The sequence below is a fragment of the Limulus polyphemus genome, unplaced genomic scaffold (genome assembly GCF_000517525.1).
Source record: "Limulus polyphemus unplaced genomic scaffold, Limulus_polyphemus-2.1.2 Scaffold2312, whole genome shotgun sequence".
Classification (NCBI taxonomy): Eukaryota; Metazoa; Arthropoda; class Merostomata; order Xiphosura; family Limulidae; genus Limulus; species Limulus polyphemus.
This window is the reverse complement of record NW_013667922.1, coordinates 155,272-175,594: the sequence shown is the minus strand read 5'-3', so window position 1 is coordinate 175,594 and position 20,323 is coordinate 155,272. Positions and strand designations below refer to the sequence as shown.

At 31.4% G+C, this 20,323-nt stretch overlaps 1 protein-coding gene and 1 pseudogene across 5 annotated transcripts; one reads left to right on the top strand and one right to left on the bottom strand.

The window, feature by feature from the left end:
• The first annotated feature begins 1,149 nt into the window (after positions 1-1,149).
• LOC106466589 (eukaryotic translation initiation factor 5A-1-like) lies at positions 1,150-20,097 on the top strand. 5 transcript variants are annotated; one of them, XM_013926882.2, is made up of 6 exons: positions 1,239-1,257; positions 2,375-2,551; positions 9,852-10,036; positions 15,373-15,477; positions 16,045-16,182; positions 19,625-20,097. In XM_013926882.2, the coding sequence occupies exons 3-6, from the start codon at positions 9,872-9,874 to the stop codon at positions 19,685-19,687; spliced, it is 471 nt and encodes a 156-aa protein (XP_013782336.1). In that variant the 5' UTR covers positions 1,239-1,257; positions 2,375-2,551; positions 9,852-9,871; the 3' UTR covers positions 19,688-20,097. The 5 variants fall into 5 exon arrangements, with proteins under 5 accessions (XP_013782335.1, XP_013782336.1, XP_022250324.1 ...); XM_013926881.2 differs by lacking the exon at positions 2,375-2,551 and having other exon boundaries at positions 1,150-1,257; XM_022394616.1 differs by lacking the exons at positions 1,239-1,257; positions 2,375-2,551 and adding an exon at positions 1,631-1,653.
• Positions 6,455-8,158, bottom strand: LOC106466588 (annotated as a pseudogene).
• Positions 20,098-20,323: the final 226 nt, after the last annotated feature.

Here is a 20,323-nt window from a genome sequence, read left to right as displayed (position 1 = left end):
TTTGTGGTTGATACCATGACATGTAATCTGGATGAATTATAATGTCAGAAAGGTTACTTCTGCTTATTTCATCTGTGATTACTTTTATTTTTGTAATATAATGAGTTGGTATTACTCTAACTCTTTAGGTGGCATTTGAAGGTAGTACACAAGATTTAGCACTGACATATATTGCAAAGTTCATCCGGTTTGCTACTAAATGGTGGCAACAGACACCTCAAGCATGTATTTTTTTATATCTGACTTTGAGATGGATATATGTGTGTATGTTAACTCATACATGTCTTACATTTAATTTTTGATCAATTGGTATTATAACCTATAGATGTGCTACTATTTGTTTCGCGAAAACTTCACTTTATAGTGTTGCATTTACCAAAGTTGAATTTACTCCCTGTAGTGAAAGGGGGTGTTACTAGGCCATCGTAAAGATTATTTTATATAATGTCGTGCTTAGCTATGATATTATATCAAGGCTCTGAATGTATCTCAGGTATTGACAGTAATAATCAGCAATAAATAAGTAAAATGATTATACTCGCTCTAAATACTTTTATTTTCACTGGTAATAAACAAATACTAATAATAAGAATTTACAAACCATAGTTAGGTCTTTAATTTTGATAAAATTAAATAGGTTTGTTTGTTTTTGAGCAAAGCCACATTGGACTATCTGTGTCCACCGCATAAAAACAAACTCCGGATGTTAGTGTTATAAGTCCAGGAAATTAACACTATCCATTCAGGGGACAAATTAAATAGAAAGAAGGCACAACTACTGACTTTACGTTACCGCATATATTAAAATTTATTGTCTGTTAACAATTAAAAATGCATATACCGATCATTAGACGCGCCTTTTATTTTACAGTTAAATAGCAATTGTCGGTATTGAATATAACTAAAAAATTACAATTTTACTTGTCATAAGACATTTACAAAATACCATTTGCATGAAATAATGTTATGTTTGGATTATTAATGATAAGTATTGTTTTATTTTATACTTTTTCAAAATGTATCACTTAGTCTGAACCATATTATTTTGTTCTAATCAATATACGTTATATTTGATTTTTAAATACACGTGCTAATACAATTTTCTCTGAACATATATTTCACCAAAGCGCCATCTGAATTTGTATAACCAATACGCTGTGTTTACTGCATTAACTTGTTCACAACTCCTGCAATTCCGAAAACACGCGTTGAGTTACAACCACCTTGTCTATACATTGGCGCCAGGAGGAGTCACATGTAAGTTCTTACAATGTGCGAAGTAATTTACTTGTTTTTAATGTTCATACATTTGATTACTTTTTCCAAGTAATGAGGGTTATGATTGTGTTTTCACAATGCGAATGGAAAATATTATAATAACTGTGAAAAAATCAACACATAATTGTAAAATTAATGATTAACGCTCTTGCTTAAGCCTAACTTTCTTGTCATCGTGGTGAAAGGCCGCCATATTGGAAGAAACTAAATGCAAAGTATGGGTGTTAATAAGGGCCTGAAATAGCCCATATTAGTTTTGAATGACAATTTGCACAAATATGGGCCTGATGAAAGATATGGCAGATCGTTTATTACATGTTATATCATTAGAACGCCAAAATTCTCAAGATGGCAGAGACTAACATGTGCGAACCGGTATGTTAATTGTTATCTTTGTTGATGTTAATTTCTTCAGTTCAAAAACTGGTGGTGGTACAGAGGAAAGTTGTAAGTTGATCTTAATTAGTTAATAAACTTGTATTTATTGAAATTTAAATTGATAATATGGTGATTCTTTAGATGAAAACATTTGAACCACCATATATCATCACGACATTAGTAATAGTATGGCAGCCTGTGTGACAGAATTGGCACCAAATGATAGGTAAAATATCAGCTTTATTACGTACTATATATACATTACATGATATCTACTTGCAATAAAACTTAAATCCTTAATGTAATCCTTGCAGTTCTTGCAAAAACGTTCAGTATTGTTATTTATTTATTTAATCATGTGCATCACACATCAGCTGAATTCCAGTTATCAGCTCCATCATTAATGCACATGCTGCCCATGTGGTAATGAATTTGCAGGATGTGCCCTGGTGATAGTGGAAGTATTGAAAAGTAAATTAATTGAGCTTCAGTCTTATGTAGCCACATAGTGAGCTATGAGGCTATCCTCTGTTCAATTGCTTTCTGCATGTCTTTTGATTGGAATGAAAATGGCAATATTTTTTGTACAAGTCTTGTTTTGTTTTTGTTTGTTGATCAATGTTAATGGTAATGCACAAACATCCTTTTGTAAAATCCAGTGTAAAGAATTTGCAAGCTAGATGACATTTATCCAAGGCTCTAATACTCCTATTCACAGACTCAACCCATCTGGCCTTGATTATCATCCTGGAATGGTTTTCCTACTTTTGCTCTTCAGAGTAATGTGGCACATTTCAGCTCTGAAACCCTTGTCTTGTAAGAACTTGGTGCTGGCTTAGAAGCCCAAACAATTCATAATTTTCAGGACAGAAGCTTTGTTCTTATCTCTAGCAAGGTAGGATTCTGTAATGCTCAAAACTTGTTAAAGCACAATTATGGGCCATATTACCAAAAAAGCTTATTGTACATGTCTTGTTAATGTTACCAATATGCTCCTTTGTTATCATTTGAGATCTCCATACCATTGCTATTCAATATAGTGTGCTATTTTGGACCTTAATGACACCCATCCTTTCAGTAATACAGCTCTATGAGTCACAAACATTCAATAAATTGGTATGAATTTTTTCATTTTGCTGGGATTTCTTTAATTATTGTCATATAAAGTTATGATTAGTATTTCACACTTAAAAATATTAATTATTAAGCATGTGTAGTGCTGATTTTTTTATTTTGCAGCTTTGTACTAGACTCAACCTTACTGAAAACATCCAAGTCAAAACTGAAAAAAAAAAATAGGTACAAAGTAGCTTAATGTTGGCTGGCTTTAAGGTAACTTCTAAATCATGTTTGAATACTTTTCAAGCCCAATGTAAAATTGTTTCATATGGTCATGGATTTTGAGATTACATAAGAATTATAAGTAGTTAGGCTTATGCACTTGAAAGTTATCATGAATTACTACTTTTGGTTGGGTTTCCCTGAAGGTGTCTTTTTACATAAAAAATACACATTATTATTATTACATTTCTTTTCATATATGTAGATCTAGAAGATTAAGGACAGGTAGGCAAGAATAGTAGACAAGTAAGTTGGTTGCAAAGCTCTAGCTTAACCCTTAAAAGACCAAAAGAAGGTTTGGAACCTCTTCTTCCCTTTTCTTATTTATTAATTTTTCTGCAGGTCAAGTGAATTAGTGTTTTAGGTGTTTGGTTTTAATTAGTCTTTTTTGCCAAAGATATATTTATCTGTGGGCAGTTTTAATTTTTTTCTAATTTTTTTTTTTTTTATTGATATCAATCCTATACTTGGAGTATTCATAGAATACGTATGCAGACATGCTGAGAAAATGTAAATAATACTAGTTTTGTAATTCATATGTTTTACATGCTTCATAACAAATAAAGGAGAGATTAAAAATTCCTTGGGATTCTAAGGTTTGAAATTATTATAGGTGTCATATTACACTGTTTTCAGACAAAATAAATTATTAGGTATTTTGGGTAAAGCTTTTGATAGGATATACTTTAGAAGATTAGTTAAGAGAAGCACATCGGGGGTGGGGGGGTAGATTAATTAATTGCATTGAATGACAGTTGGAAAATTCAAGGATGATGATTTGAATAGTTGACTATGATACTAATTAACTTAATCAATTTCCATTGAGTAGTGTACATGACTAATCAGTGTAATAGATAATCGAATTAACTACCCAGCTCTAATTAAACAAGATTATCTTTTTCTCTCTTTTTATAAAGAGAAAATAAGTTAAGATCTTATTCTATCCCTTTAATATAACTCCTATTCCTAGAATCACTATATTAGCCATCCTCTTAACCCATTCTAATGAAACAGTATCATTTCTTATATAAGTAGATTAAAACTGTACACAGTATTCCAAGTGAGACCTTACTTGTTTAACTTATCATTTTTTCTGTAACTGTATTTAAAAATTGTTAACTTTATTACTAGCAACAGAGCATTATCTTGAGGGTTTGAGTGACTTATCCATCACTATACCACAATCCCTTTTCTACAATCATGCTTTTGAGTTGTTCCCACCTGTATTATATGTGTGATTCAAATTATGATAATCCATATGCATTACCTTGCATGTACTATAATTTAATGTAATTTGCCAAATATCTGCTGAACTTAAAATTGATCTTGATAATTATATATTGCATCAACATTCTCAGTGCAGTTTGAAATACCTAAAAGTTTTGCACACTGGCAACAAAAAGCACCCGTTGCCTGAGAGCAAAATTGCATGAAGGAATTTAAAAAAATTATATATATAATATATAGAAAAATTATATTGAAGTTTATTGAATAATAAGTTTTAATTTTGTGCATAAAAATGCTAATTTTGTTTTTGGGTTGATTTCAGTACACCTGGAGCAGAAATGCTAGTGTTTGTGAATTTTCTTTATTTTTTATGAACATCATACAGCACTTGTACTCTCTAGGAAGAAATTCAAAATAATTTCAAACAAAAAAAAAGTGTCAATTTGAACCTTGTAGCTTCAGTACAAGTGTAGTTTTATTTATTTTAACCAATCTGAGCTTTGAGAAGTAATATAAGTAATGAAAGCTTTTTTTTTTCCTTCAACTATATAAACCAATTTGGCTACCAGTTCCATAGAGACTTGCATAACTATCAGAAAAAGTGATAAATGCTTGGCTTGGTGGTATGTTACTTGAAGAAAAATGTTTACGAACATCATTCCCCACAAATACAGTCCTAATTAATTTTTTTAACATTTCCAAAATATACCTTTATAAATTTATATTTCATTTGAATTATGATGTTGTGGTATGATAAAAAAAAATATTTGTTTGTGGAAGAAGATAAGGTAGGTTTAGTTATTTTGCAATTGATTGCATCATGTTTCATTTTGCTAACAAGGCCATTGTTTATTAGGCTTTATCATCATAAGTAGTTACTTGAATGGCAAAGAAAATCACCATAGCAGAAATCTAATAAAAAAAAAAGTATATATAGTGAAGCCCGAAATTAATACTAGCAAATTGGTGGTTAGTTTTACAGGTGCTAGAAAACAATCGTTAGTACACATTTAAAAAGATTGGCAGATTCTTACTATTGAGTATCATTAAGCCTGCAGTAATTGCATTTCAATAATTTATATTGCAAGATTCTGAGTACAGAAAGTTACTATACCTAGGATTAACCAAATTATATCACCTGCCCTGCTGATTTTGTTACCCTTTGAGCTGCATGGCATACCCAGATGAAGTATCAGGAAATGGGGATGAGAGCACAGCTTCAACTTGTTTGGTTAGTTGCCTAGGCCAGTGGTTCTCAAATGTTTCAGGCTTGTGTACCACTTTTTGTTTAATTTTTTAAAATAACAAACCAGGTCTAATTTAAAAAAAAAGATAAAGAAGACCTAGTAACAAAAGTACATATTTTTAGTACTTACCCATTAATGCGAAGGATAAGATTGTTTTTTTCTGGCATGATTGAAGAATATGTGGCTCAGCTGCAACATTTTAATCTCTGGCAATGTGACTAAGTGAAATTTTACAGTTGTTGACACACACATCAATTGTTAGAAGGTTTTAAAATACATTTTTTGATATAGCCATAAAAACTGTCAGCCCAAATCAAATGTGGGTTGAACATGATTGATGATTTAACACTACTTTTTAAATGATATCTAATAAGGAGGCTCACTAGTTAGCTTAACTTTTAAATGTTTAACCTTTACTAATATAATATCTAAGACAAATCCCTCAGGCCTTAGAAGACCCACCTTGTCAATTTTCTTTGAAACTCCAGTGCAGATGACATCTGTCGATTGCATTTGACTGAATGTAGAATCCACTTTTTATGAGTATATCCGGTTTTTGGACTGCTACTTTAAGCCCTATTGTTGGTATTATATATAACATTATTGTGATATTTACTAAAAAATGTCCAACCAAATGGTACCAAAATTTGCTTGTAGTACAACTATGGACACCCAAGAGCTGTGTGAGAGGTGGATATGGTCTGTATGTAGATTTTTCAAACTTATCCAAGTTTTGAAAAGTATTTTTTATGATGATCTACTCAGTTTGTGTTAAAGTGTGTGAAGGCAACACATTAATCTTACTAGTCCACCTTGTTTATGCTGTATAACAAATAACTCAAGGATTTGTATCCATTGTTTCTGCTTGGTTTTGCACATAAATGCTATAATTATGTGTCTTATAATTATTTGCTGGCTTTTATCTTTAGCTGTTTGAGAATATATTGAATGAAGTTTTTATATATATATATATATATATAGGTCTAGATCTTGTATAGTATTGTTTGTGTTGGTGGCATCAAGGACGCTGTGATTCTTTGAAAATTTATACTTCCCTCTAATAGCCTGCTGAGGAGAACTAGGAGCCTTGTGAATACTATCATATAAACATCTCATATTCTTGAATATCCTCATATGCATAGTCAGAAGATGTAGCAAAATGTTTATCCCAAGGAGTCATTCCACCTGTATGATTAGTCATACAAACTGCAACAGCTGCTATGACACTAGTTAGAAAATGAAGATATTGGTCCCCTTCCACCAAGGACAGTTCACATAAATACTTAGCCAAATACTCAACTATTTCAGGAATCCTGGCCAATATAACAAAACCTCTAAAGGAAGTAATTAATTGTAGGAACAGCTAAGTCAAAAGATAACATCTTTATTATTGGGTGTTCCATACGTAAAACTTGCTTCTTGGTGTAAGTGTCGTCAGTAATATATTTATACAAATTCACCTACATCAAATGGATAAATCTATTTTGCTGCTATAAACATGCTTGTTGTTCCAACCAGTTGCAACTTGTAAAGAATCTGTCAATGTAGAATACAGCTAGGTACAACGTTTCTTTGTGTAGCTTATACACCTTTGCCATTTCTACCAACCAATCCACCAAGATACTCCTCATCCCATGGGTAATATCTGGTTGTTTTTGCATTCAGTTAGGCTTAGGACAAAACTTTTTCTCAGAATCTAACAGATTTGGATAGATATATTGGGCATATTCAAGTACAAATAGAATATTCCTAGCCACCAGTTTTTCAGTATCATGCACATCTTCACTCGTACAGGTTGTGTCCAAAACCATAGGTGAATCTATGAGACTTTTATCCAAGTAGTATCATACTTTGATGTATTAATGGGTGACAAAGATGGTTTGGTTGTAAAAACATCACAGGTTGTAGTTTCTGGTCAGTGTTCTAGTTCTTTAAGATTTTCTTGTCTCATATCTGTTTGACTGCATTTTTAGGAATATTTTCAACACTGCACATTACTGTCGATAAAACTGGTCTAATGCCAGTTCTGGTTGCTTGTGTCGATGCCCATTTGGCTTGAAGACCTTTCATGGCTAGGTGGTTTATTTTCTTCATCCATTTTATGAGGGGAAACATTCTTGTTTTGCTTTACCTTGAGTGAGACTCCAGACCTTACATCATATTTACTTGTCATAGTTAATTTGTATTTGTAATTTATGTTGTAAGTCTTATATTCCAACCCTTTCTAACAACTGAATGTCTTACTTAAGGTAAGGAGCCCAAGACTGAACACAATATTTGAAATGGGGCCTAACCAGTGACCTGTACAATAAAAGTATAACCTCTTGAGACTTGTATTCAATATTTCTATAGATGCAACCTAAAATCCTATTTGCCCCACCACTAGCAACAGAACACTGTTTGGAGGCTTTAGAGACTGTTCGACTATTACACCAAGATCCCTTTCCTTCGTAACACTATTAAGGTTATTCCCATCCAAATTATACTTATAATTCAAATTACGACAACCAATATGCATTATAATTAAAACCTATGTGTAATTTATTTGCTTAACTCACTAAGTGATTTAAATCCTTTGGTAAATTAGCAGCATCTTCTTCACAGCTAAGCAACACCCAACACCTTAATTTCATCTGCAAATTGAAGTAATTTATTGACTCTCCCTTCATCTATGTCATTGATGTAAATCAAAAAGAGCAATAGTCCAAAGACTGAGCCCTGAGGTACCCCATTTGTGACATTAATCCAGTTTGACTGAACTCCATTTGTAACAGCCTTCTGCATTCTTCCATCCAGCCACTCTTCTATCCAATTTGCTAATTTATCTCCCACACCTTTAGAGTTGATTTTTTTTACAAACCTTTCATGTAGCACCATGTCAAATGCTTTCTGAAAATTCAGATACACCAAATCTACACCCTTACCCTCATCTACATAAGCAGTAACCTGTTCAAAGAATGTTAAAAGATTTGTAAGGCAAGATTTTTCCCTTAGTGAAACCATGTTGACTATCCAATAAAATTCTGAACTTTGTTAAATGACTTTGCAAAACATCTTTTATCAGACTTTCCAAAACTTTTCCCACAACTGATGTAAAACTAATGGGTCTATTATTACTGGGACAATTTTTATCACCTCCCTTGAAAAGAGGAGTTACATTAGCTAACTTCCAATCCTCTGGTACTATTCAAGGACTGACAAAAATTAGCAAGTGGCTCACATATCCAATCTTTAACCTCCTTCAAAATCCTTGGGGAAATATTATCTGACCCAGGAGCCTTATCGTTTTTAAACTTCCCAATTTTTTCTTAACCAGATCAGAATTAATGCAGTCATCTTGTTTGAACTTGTTTCCATTTATCAACTGATCAAGATGTGGAATATTGCTTAAACTAAAGAAAAAGTAAAACTTAATAACCCAGCCATCTTATAATCAACAGATACTAGCCTTCTTTTATCATCCTTTAAGGGTCCTATTTCCATCCTAACATTTTGATTACCCTTAATGTATTTAAAGAAATCCTTACTGTTAATTTTTACATTTTCAGCCAACCATTTCTCTTACATCCTTTTTATGTCCTAATTTCCTGTTTCACCTACTTTCTTTATCTTCAATAATGTTCTAAATCTCCTGTCATACTGGTCAATTTATATTTGCTTTTCTTTAATTTTATCTCTTAAACTCTTTGTGAGCCAACCTGGTTTTTTTACTTGTAGCTCCCCATACCTTTGTATGGTAGCCTACTAAATTTAATGAGCCAATTATGAACTTGAACTCTGTTGAAGTTTGAGCTGCTGGTAGTGCTAGTCTCCAAGTCTTAACTAAGTTTATAAGTTAAACAAATCATGAGGCTCAACATTTTAGTTTTAAGTTGATCTCTCTCTTAATTTCAGAAGTTTAACATAGTAAGTTTTTGTTTAACAAGCGAAGTTTTCCCAATTGGTAAGACTATTAACGTACTTGGACTTACTTACATAGTTAAAAGATAAATAAATAAAGCAGGAGCTACCATTACATAATTTTTATTTCTTGACAATTCAGAAAGTACTGTATCCATAGTTTGTTTTTTGGGTATATGTTTTTCTTTCTTACTCTTATATCTAGACTCCTGGTATATCAGTTGTGATATGAATTAGCTATTTGTTACTGGGTAATTTTTAGCTTTGATCTATGTAACATATTTTGTTCATAAGTTAACATTAATGATGCTCATATAAGTCACTGACACAAAGTTTAAGAGTGCTGTAGGGCAAATAGTGTCAACAGTTCCAGGAAGATGTGAACATAAGTTTTGTTTGAAGTGTTTTCAAGACAAGTAAATGTCAGTTTTCTATGGGATGTTGTATTTGATAATACATTCTGATCTTCACTGATTTCAGAGCTACCAGCATAGATTAAAATGGAAGATGATACTGTTTATGACAAGGCAAGTGCTGGTGCTTCACACACTTACCCAGTTCAGTGCTCCTCCTTGCGTAAAAATGGCTATGTAATGCTGAAGAATCGCCCCTGTAAAATTATGGAAATGAGCACTTCAAAAACTGGAAAACATGGTCACGCAAAGGTAAGAAATCAATTTTATTTTTTAGGTAACAGCATTTGAGAAGCATTAAGGGTTTTTACATACTAAAATTCTAGCCCTAAATCATTGTGTGATGTTTTGATTGTGATGCAAGTGAACAGTGGCTTATCTGGTTGTGGTACACATTATTTACTAAGTTTTACTTCTTGCTAAAAATAAAATTCAGTGTAGTTGTTTTTTATTGCTTTGCTTTATACTACTTGCAAAGCACTATTTGTCTGTTGATAGACTTTGTGGGACAAAGATTGTACATGGCATTAAAACTTACTTTTGTTTTGAAAACTGAAAGTCTATTTCTTTGCTTCTGTTCCACAATCTGTTGTCATTTATTGTGCAAAAGTAGTAATTGTTAACTTCTGTAATGTTTAGAATGCTTAGCTATGTCTAGGTAACTTCCTAAGTGTAGTGGGGGTTCAATTGTCGTCAGTCTCATACTGATTAGAATCAACTGTGTTGACCAACATAATTTTTAGAAGGTCCGGAAACAATGAAACTTAAATTTAATAATTACTCAACATGCTCCCTTATAGCAGAAATAGAAATAATGAAATAAAATTACATTCACTAGAGGGAAAGCTATCAGGAAGATTACATCTCCTCGTATTAAGTTGCATTTCCTCGTGAATTTCTTAAAATTTAATCCATGCAATATATTCACTTTCATTGGTCATAAGTAAAGGAATATGGATAGACCATGCATTCCTGATCAGGAAAGCTAACTAAAAAGATGAAATTTCTTAAGCAAAGTTAAATTCCTTGGGAATGTAATATTTCGATCCTTGCTTGTGGATACATGTAGGAGAACATTTTATGCAAAACGTTGCTATGATAATGCACCCATAATTATATAAGTGTATTTACTCATCATGCTTCCTGATAAATGCACATACATGTAATTTGACTGTTAGTGAACACACTTCAACTGACACACATAGTTCAGACTATTCATTTTAAATTTACACTTGTCCTAAGATGTGAGTAGTAAATTTGTTCTATGTACCATTACCATTAGTTTTTGTTGTGTCGTATAGGCTAATCTTTCATACAGAACATTATAGATGTTTTGTGTATGCTATATTGTTTATCATATACATCAAGAAGCAATGTTTTGATTGTTTTTAGTGTTTTATCATTAAAAGTTAATTAAAGTATGAAATGAATCTCTGGAACTTGGAATAAGAGAATTATTTGTAGTGTTCATACATGTTGTGGAAGTTATGGAATTCTCAATATTTTGGCCTGGCATGGCCAGGTGGTTAGAGAGCTTGACTTGCAATCTGAGGGTCGCGGGTTTGAATCCCCATCCTATTAAACATGCTCACCCTTTCAGCCATAAGGGCGTTATAAGGTAATGGTCAGTCCCAATGTTCATTGGTAAAAGAGTTGGAGGTGGGTGGTGATGACTAGCTACCTTCTCTCTGGCCTTTCACTGCTAAATTAGGCAGATAACCCAAATAGTCTTCATGTGGCTTTGCACGAAATTCACAACAAACCAAATCTTAGTATTTCATTTTCTTGGCCTTATAATGCATCTTGAATATTTATTTTAAAGCCTCTATTTTTTGTTTGATAATTTTTTAATTTTATAAATTCTCTCTCTCTTCTTTCTTTCTTCTTTTTTGTAAGTAAACAAATTGTGTATTTCAGTAGCAGAGCTGTGTTGTAATTTGCAGATGTCATGCTGTGGTGCTCACTTATTCATAATGTATGTTTATATATATAAGTAATGAAATAATCTACAAAACAAATAAAAACTTTTATAAAATATAGAATTATAAAACTTTCATGAATTATGGAATATTGATAGATATAACTGAAAATTTAACTTAAGATTTCATAAGAAATTGAACATACCTTATTTGAAGTGTATATTTTTTTTAACTTCGTAAAACATGTTGTTTAAGAATTAGATTTCACACTTATGGAAAAATCTGAGTGTTACCAAGATGGGTGGAATTCTGCCAGTATATTTACAGAGTTAAAATTCTCTAGGGATAACTTGTGTATAAAAATGCTGTGTGCATCGAAACTTCAAGATGCATGGATGACCCATAACAATTATAGAAAGTGGATTGAACATTCAAGATCATCAGGTCAAGAAGCTTGATGTCCTTTGTGTTGCAAATCAATAGGTATTTTTAATATTGGCAAGACCACTCTATAACAACATGTTAAGGTTGTTGAAGAGTGCTAATGGAAAATCTTCACTATGGTATTACATGAAACTGGCTAGGATGCATAATAACTCACCATAATTGAGTAGAAATGCCATTTTGGATGACAATAACATGTTAGTTTTCTAATTTTTATTTTAGTCCTTTTAACATGTTAAGGTTCATTAATAATAATTATTAATAGTTATAAATGTAATATATTTGTTATTATCTTTTAGTAATATTAACTGTTGTAAGGAAAAATTAATTAATTGATTAATTAGGTGGTCAGTGTTAAACAATTTTTAAGTGATGTTCTGATGAAAAAGAAAAGGTGTTACTTAACCTTCATATTTCTTCCTTAATTACATTTGCACAGAGCTTGAGGTTACTGTTGGTACAACAAGGACTGTTGATTTGAGTATATATTACCAGAAGAAGCAAAGGAACCACATTTGCTTAAATGCAGTGTTAATTTCAAATAAATGCAAGACTAATGCATACAAGTAAATAGAAATGAGTTGTGTGTGTGTGTGTAATCACAAATATATTTCTGTTTTAGTTGATCAATATTTTTTGGTATTTGATAAATAATTTGAGTATATTTAACAGTGTATATACTGTAAATTTGAAGACACTCAAAAACATCACTTTATGAGCTAGTGTTACATTATTAATCCATCCCTGTTTAGGATATATATTGAACTTGTCTGCTAACAACTTTAAGTAGAGCATCTTGAGCAGTTCACATAAGTCGTATGACCTGATTTTTACTAGCTTGTCTTGTGACATGTTTGCACCCATCCGTCAGCTGGGTGAAATGTTAACTGCCAGTGATGTGATTTTTGATGTAATATGCAAATTAAATATGTTGAAACTATACTGGAAAAATAACTGAAGATTTGTAGTAATAGATTGCTACCAAATTAAAAGGTGTTGAACAAGCAGAATATTTCAATTTATTTATAGCCAGGGGTGCTATTCAAGTATGCATTAACCATTTTGTAGGAACTCATTGTGTGCTATCTAATGTTTTACTCTACTGCTATGATAGTATCATTTATTTTAAAGGTTCTTGCAATTTATTTTTATTTACAGATGTACAGATTTGAATGTTTATGTGGTTATCATAAATGAGTGATTGACAGCAGAGGCTTTATGAAGGTTATTTACAATTACTACAGGTATAAAAGTTGTAAAAACCTGACATATCTGTTTGCCTAAATATTTCTAGATTCAACCATTGCAAAAAGGTTTGCTGGTGGAAAGAGGAAACATTATTATTTGGTCTTGTGCCATACTTCTAGTTTCTGTTTGTCTTAGTTTAGCAATGTTTGATAAGTTGGTTGAACAAAACAAATGGATATACACTTATGCTTTGGGTAATGAATAAGAAACAAATCACAAAATGCTTAAATTCAGAATTTCTGGCCTGAATAGAGGTTATTGGCATGCTGCCTAAGATAACTTACAAAATTAAAGACAATAATTTGGAACTTGATAAAGTGTTGCAAATCTTAATGAATGGACTCCTGATGAATCCTGGTATTTGGTGAAAGGCCTTATCAGCAGTGGTTGTAGCAGATATTACATTTTTATTTAATTTCACGTAGATTCTTACAATCAGTCTTAATTGGAAGCCACATAGTCTTATCACTGATGAAATATGTGAGTCTGTCGTTTCAAAAGGCTTACTACACATTGGATCATGTGGGATTTGGGTTGTTCACAGCACTTCCAAACATGGCAAAAAAAAGCATCTGAGATGAAAGTTGGTGATATATTGTTATCACTATACTGGCTGTTAGCAAGTCTGTTGAAGTTTCATAGGTATAAATGACTAAAAAGTGTAGTTTCTGTCCTAGAGATATGTCCTTCAGTTGTGAAGTATGTCAAGCCTTTAAAATAAGATGTTAATCAAACCAAAATCAAACTTCTTCAAAACAATGAGAAATGCTCTGATTCTTGCAAAGATGGCCTTTGAGTCTATGGTAAAACTGTTTCACTCCTTGTCATTTTTCCAAAATGATAGCTTCTTGGACATCTTTCTCCAAAAGATAACTTCTTTAATGAAGCATTTTGTGAAGGCCTATGTGGTACAGCCAGGAACCACAACTGTAAAACTCGCAAAGTTAAAAACTGGGGTAAAGAAGATATAACATGGATTAATCATAAGTTTGAGTTTTTCAGTTGACAGTCAATTTAAAATACTGAAAATGGAAAACGAAATAACTGACAGGCTACTTATTTATTGTAGAATGAAGTTCTAACTTTCCTGCAGAAAATGACAGTTAAAACTGGTGGCTAGAAATCTGTCTTGTCTTTATGCACAAGTGGCAACTAAAGATAATCAGGTTGCAGCAGACTTACTGAAGCTAAAATAGCAGTGTAAATCTGAGTCTGATGCCTTGTTGTGGAAATTGTCAACAATGAAAGTATCAGCATTTTCTAGGAATTCAATCACAGAGCAGGCTACTTGGATCATCATTTACTTTTAAGTATACCAGGAGGAGAGGACAGCAAATACTAAGAGCTGTGGAATATTGTGAAAATTCTCCTTATTCTTTCTCACAGCCAAATCAGTGTTGAAACAGGTTTTTCCTTAACTGGTAAATTATAGTTGAAAACACAAATGACTAAGTCAAAAATGCTGGGGGAGTTCATAAGGTCAATGTTAACAAATCCTTTGTGACATCTGAATGTCAAGGCAGGTGGAGATGTCATATTTATGTAGTGGAACTGAGGAAAGTACAGAACAGTTCAAAGAAAGAAGAAACAACAAGACTAGGATGAGCTGGACATTCTTGCTCTGAAATGAACAAATACAAGTTGATTACCACTTGGATTGACTTTATTTTTTTCTCTGTTTTCTTATGATATAAAAATGAAACATTTACTCAATTGTATGACAATGGTGTCAATTTTGTTTGTACAGAATCATGAAAAAATTATATAACATGTCCTGGGAAATATAACTTTCAAGTATTGGAAAATGATTTTTAATACTTTCTTTACTCATAGCTTTCCTATTATAGAAATAAAGAAACCTCATAATTAAAGAATTGTTTTCTATAATAAGAATGTAATAATGAAGTTACCATACCATGCATAGTTTATTTTAATGTATTTCCATTTATAATTTAAATTTTTTAACTTTATTCCTAGGTACATCTTGTTGGCATAGACATTTACACCAATAAAAAATATGAAGATTTGTGTCCTTCAACTCATAACATTGATGTTCCCAATGTTAATCGCAGTGATTTTCAGGTATGCTATTATTAAAATTGAAAGGAGAAACAACTAGTGATGAAGTGATTTAGTATTTTGTGTGAAAATTAGTAAATGTTTTTTTCTTAAAGTGACAAATAAGTTGCTATTTGTATTACCGATGCAAAGCACATTTTCTAGAGGTTAAGAAATATACTAATTCTTCTTTTTTTTTAGTCTTTTTAATAATTTATCTTTCGTAAGATAGATTTAGTTTGCTGGAAAATCAATAAATTAGGTTTATTAGAGTTGATTAAAGATTCAACTGTAATTCAAATCTTAATAACAAAAACATTTACAACTATATAATTTTATATAAAAATTGTCAGGCTTTCATTTAAATGTATGAGATGTTTAAAATTTTATTTGCCAAGAATTCTAAATGATTGAAATTTGATTCAGTATTACCTTGAGTTTAACTATACATGTAAAAAATCATTCATGGCACTTGATAATTATTTTGAACGCCAAACCAAAGTGATTTGTGTTTTATAAAAACATAAGTTTTAGGCATAGTTCTGAACTTTTTTTTTCACTGGTCACATAATTCTCCTAAATTACAAATAGCTTATTGACATCAGCGATGATGGTTATGTTTCACTGATGGATGACAAAGGCGATACTCGAGATGATCTGAAACTACCAGATGGAGAACTGGGACAAAAAATAAGAGAGGACTTTGGTAAAGATGATGCATCTGTTATTGTAAGTAGCTGAATTCACTATATTATAAAATTTACTTATTGTCATAAATCTAAAACAATCGCATTATTCAGGCTTTTTTCACCATTATGATGTTTTTTTAATGTGTTGAGAGAAAGAGTTTATTTGGAACACATACTTGCTACAAATAAGTGTAAATAGTTTTATTTTGGTGCGTGTGTGTATAACAAGGTGTTCTCATTTTGCTACCATTGTTAGGTAAACCTGCACGCAAAATGTAGAATACAGGGTCTTTCCATTTGAGATTTGTCAAAAAATCTAAATTATTTCCTCTTACTTTCTAGTCAGTACTTCAACAGGTTAATATACTACGCATTTTGGGATGTTATTACTGCATTTTAGTAAATATTTTGTATTTAGCACACACACTCAAAATTGTCTAGTTTAACCCTATCTCTACGGGTCAAAGGCCATGTCATCGCATTTGTAGACTCTCATTCAAAATTTTATTGAACTACTATTTTATGAATGTATGTTAATAAGTTTGGTATCAAATTGTAAATTATAATTCAAATTTAGTATGATCCTTTAGTTAATTTCTTAATTTAATAGTAAATATTAAAAAAAGAAATCCTAAATATTGATTTTTGTGTGTCACGTGGTATGACGAATGCAGCACTGGTTCAAATTAGATGTTTGAGATGTGAAAATACTAAGTCTATAGTTTCTTGTGAATTAGGAACTCAAATTACTGATATTGACAAGCTAGAATATAAAATACGAACCTCCTACTGTCTCTTTTATTTGCTGAGATATCCTCATGTACTGAAACACACACACAGTGGCCCTGTCCACCTCTTTCCATTTTTGGAAACACTCCCATATGTACTTCTGTCTCCGACATGTGAATAATCAATCAAAAGCTCAGAATGTCCCCCCCTAGTGGCTTTCTCAGCCATTTTGAAGTATTATGATATCAAGATGGTAAGATGAGTCTAGTCTGCTCAAAATTTCATATTTGTTTTAGACCCAAACACAGTTTAGTTACTTAAGCTTGATAAATTATAGTGGAATTCTATGGTATCAATATATTAATTTATGATTTTATGGTTATTTCAAATGTATATATAAAACCTAAAATTTCGTTTCACATCGTCCACATATGAAATTTGATAAGGCTTGGCAATCTACAGCAGCAGCAAACAAGTGTAAAGTTTGTAACTGAAAGATATAATTATTTTCTATAATTCTTTATTTACTGTTCTATGTTTTAAGAAAAGTAACTTAAAGAACTTATTTGTAAATAATAATAATGTATTATATGTGAAATGTGACTGTATTTTACAAAATACTAGTCCACTAAACCACAGCCAAGACCAGTTGCTTTGTAAAGGCCAGTTTTGTAATCTTGGATACAGTAACATTAGTGCATGTGAGCTGCATCATTGCAACTTCGATAATATTAGCCAGGCAAGGCTGTGAAAGGTCAATATAATAAAAATAAATATATATATATAAATGTATAATGTTCTGAAATTTAAGCTATTTAGACTAAACATTTTTGTTTTCATGTTATTTGTAGTCGTTCTAGAATGAAAGAAGCATTGCATAATTTATATTTATTCCTAATTTTTGTATTGAGGTTACAAAGTTGTTGAAATTGAACGTACAGAGATACAGTGCTGAAAATAACAGATAAAATATAAATTTAAAAAAAATTTTTTTAATTATCTGGAGGTTATAAGGATTTCGCATATGAAAATTGAAAATGTCTAATGCATAAAAATATTTTTAATCTTAAAGTTAAAATTACTTTGTATGTTGGTTAGTCAACATTCTGAACGAAAAAATTTATGAGAAAATCTTTAATTAAAAAATCTTAATACTTTATTTAAAAACCTGATATTCTCTGTACGAAAGCATTGTAATGTTTACCAGTAACCTACAAAATTTTGTAAAGGTATGCATACATTATCAAAAATCATGGTATAATTACTCTCATGGATACTTTTGTGTTTACGAGCTGGGTGGATTCCACCCAGCCTGTAATGAAAGGGTGGAATGTAATGTGCTGGTGGTGGGAAGAGCACAGATAGCCCATTGTGTAGCTGTGTGCTTAATTACAAACAAACAATTTAATGAGTAAGCTTTAGTATTTAGTTATTTTGCAATGTCAAAATTCAAGTTCTAAAAATCAATAAAAAAAAAGGGTTGGTATTTATTTTTTCTTCATAATCGTTTGTTAAAAGTGCATTGAGGTGGCTACTTTCAAACTTCAAAATGGATTTAGAGATATCTTGGTGCTGAAAAGCATACCTGTACCTATATCAAAACATAGGGTAAACTTCAAAAGATAAGTTAACAACCTTTACCGTCTGTAGTGTTGATATACTAATTAATTTAAAAAGTCATCAAAGTGTAAACAGAATTAATTTTACCCTATTTGAACACCTATTTTTCTGTTACATAAATTTAAGTAATAGGTAAGCAAAAAAAATTAAAAAGCCATACTAAAATTAGAATTACCAGAGAAAAAAGAAATAGGCTTACTGGTGGATGGGAACAGTTAACAGTTCTGTAACTGAGTAATTGTTTGCTTAGAACAATTAAAAAAAAACAAAAAACAAGCTAACCAGTGATAAAAAAAAGGGAATTTAAATTAATTGCTTGCTTAATGTATGTGCTAAAGTTAGTAAATTTTAAGTCAGATTGATGTGAAAGATGTGTGCGTAACCAGTCGCTATAACATATACTTGTGTGCATTATGTTATTAATATTTACTTCAGCAGCAAGCTACCTATTTTGATCAAAAAATAAAAATTAACCTGGTAATGACTGTTACAAGTTAAATACATTTTTTGCTTATAAAGATTAGAATACATTGTTTCACTAGCTGGTACTTTTACTATTACAGATATTTTAAGCCATAAATCCTTAACAACAGATTTGGATAGCTTAGTCCTAAATTTGTAGACTAAAGTAAAAATGCAAAATAATCTTTAAGTATAACAATAAAAAGGTAAAGAAGTAGATATTTAACATTCTAACCAATGTTGTTATTTAAATTAACATTTACCATTGACTGTGGCTGCTTTAAACGCACCGTATACAGCATACTCTCATTCAACTGCGGGAGGCAGACCGTACCGTATTGGGCAAATCAGCAGTCAATGGGTTAAAGAAGAAGTAGAGTATACAATACTTATGGAACACTCAAACACATTAGTTGCTTGCATCAGTGCTGCTTTAGTACATTCCCACTGAGAATGTTTATTACTCTAAAAAAAAAGTTCCCCCTTCTCATTTTTTTGGTACATGTAGTACTTTTTTAATTTTTCAACTTTGTAAATAATCTGTTCAAATGACTTAATTTCAAAGTTTCATAAGAAAAACTTTGACTTGTGCTTGAAAGTTTGAGTATCATGTTTAAGTCTACCACTGATGAAACTACTACTCCATCTTGATTTTGTATTTTATCCACTAGGTGACAGTATTGTCTGCTGTTGGTGAAGAGGCTATTATTGCTTGCAAGAATGCCACTAATTGAGTTATTTGTTATTAAAAACAAGGAAAGTAGGAGCTGCTATGCCAAGAAGTACAGTGTTATATTGAATTTCTACATGTATCAAGTTTAAATTGAACACCTGTTTGTTTTGTAACACTACCATGTGAAAATATAAAAAAAATACCTAGATTTTTGGAAATATAAAAAAAATTGTAGATAGTTCTCTAAATTTGCTTGTTGTGTCATTTACATAAAAAGATTTTTTTAAGATATTTGAAAATGAGATTTTTTGGGGGGTTTTAATGCTACAAAGGGGATAGAAACTGAATACATAGTGTGCTCCATGTTTTCCTGTGATCAGCCTGCTCTGATCATCTTTGATCAGATCATTGTTTTGCAAGATATTCTATATTATGAAAATGAGCTAATAAATAATTAAAAGTTTGTTTAAAGGCTCTCAAGACTGCATTTCTTAACTTTCAGCTCATCCAGTGTTATATATATAGATTATACACAGTGGGATGTGTACTTATGTAACTAGAACCTCATTGTAACTTTTACACATACATATACACACACACACACACACACACACACACACACACACACACACACACACAGACTGTGTCTGAGATCTAGTATTATTATATAGTATAACTAGTAGTAGTATATAGTAAG

What these genes read in the sequence shown, in the direction of transcription:
- LOC106466589 (XM_013926881.2), top strand. Translation starts at nt 9,872, where the DNA reads ATGGAAGATGATACTGTTTATGACAAGGCAAGTGCTGGTGCTTCACAC. An exon ending in GAAAACATGGTCACGCAAAG is followed by an intron (nt 10,037 to 15,372) that starts GTAAGAAATCAA and finishes CTTTATTCCTAG; the next exon opens with GTACATCTTGTTGGCATAGA. An exon ending in TTAATCGCAGTGATTTTCAG is followed by an intron (nt 15,478 to 16,044) that starts GTATGCTATTAT and finishes AATTACAAATAG; the next exon opens with CTTATTGACATCAGCGATGA.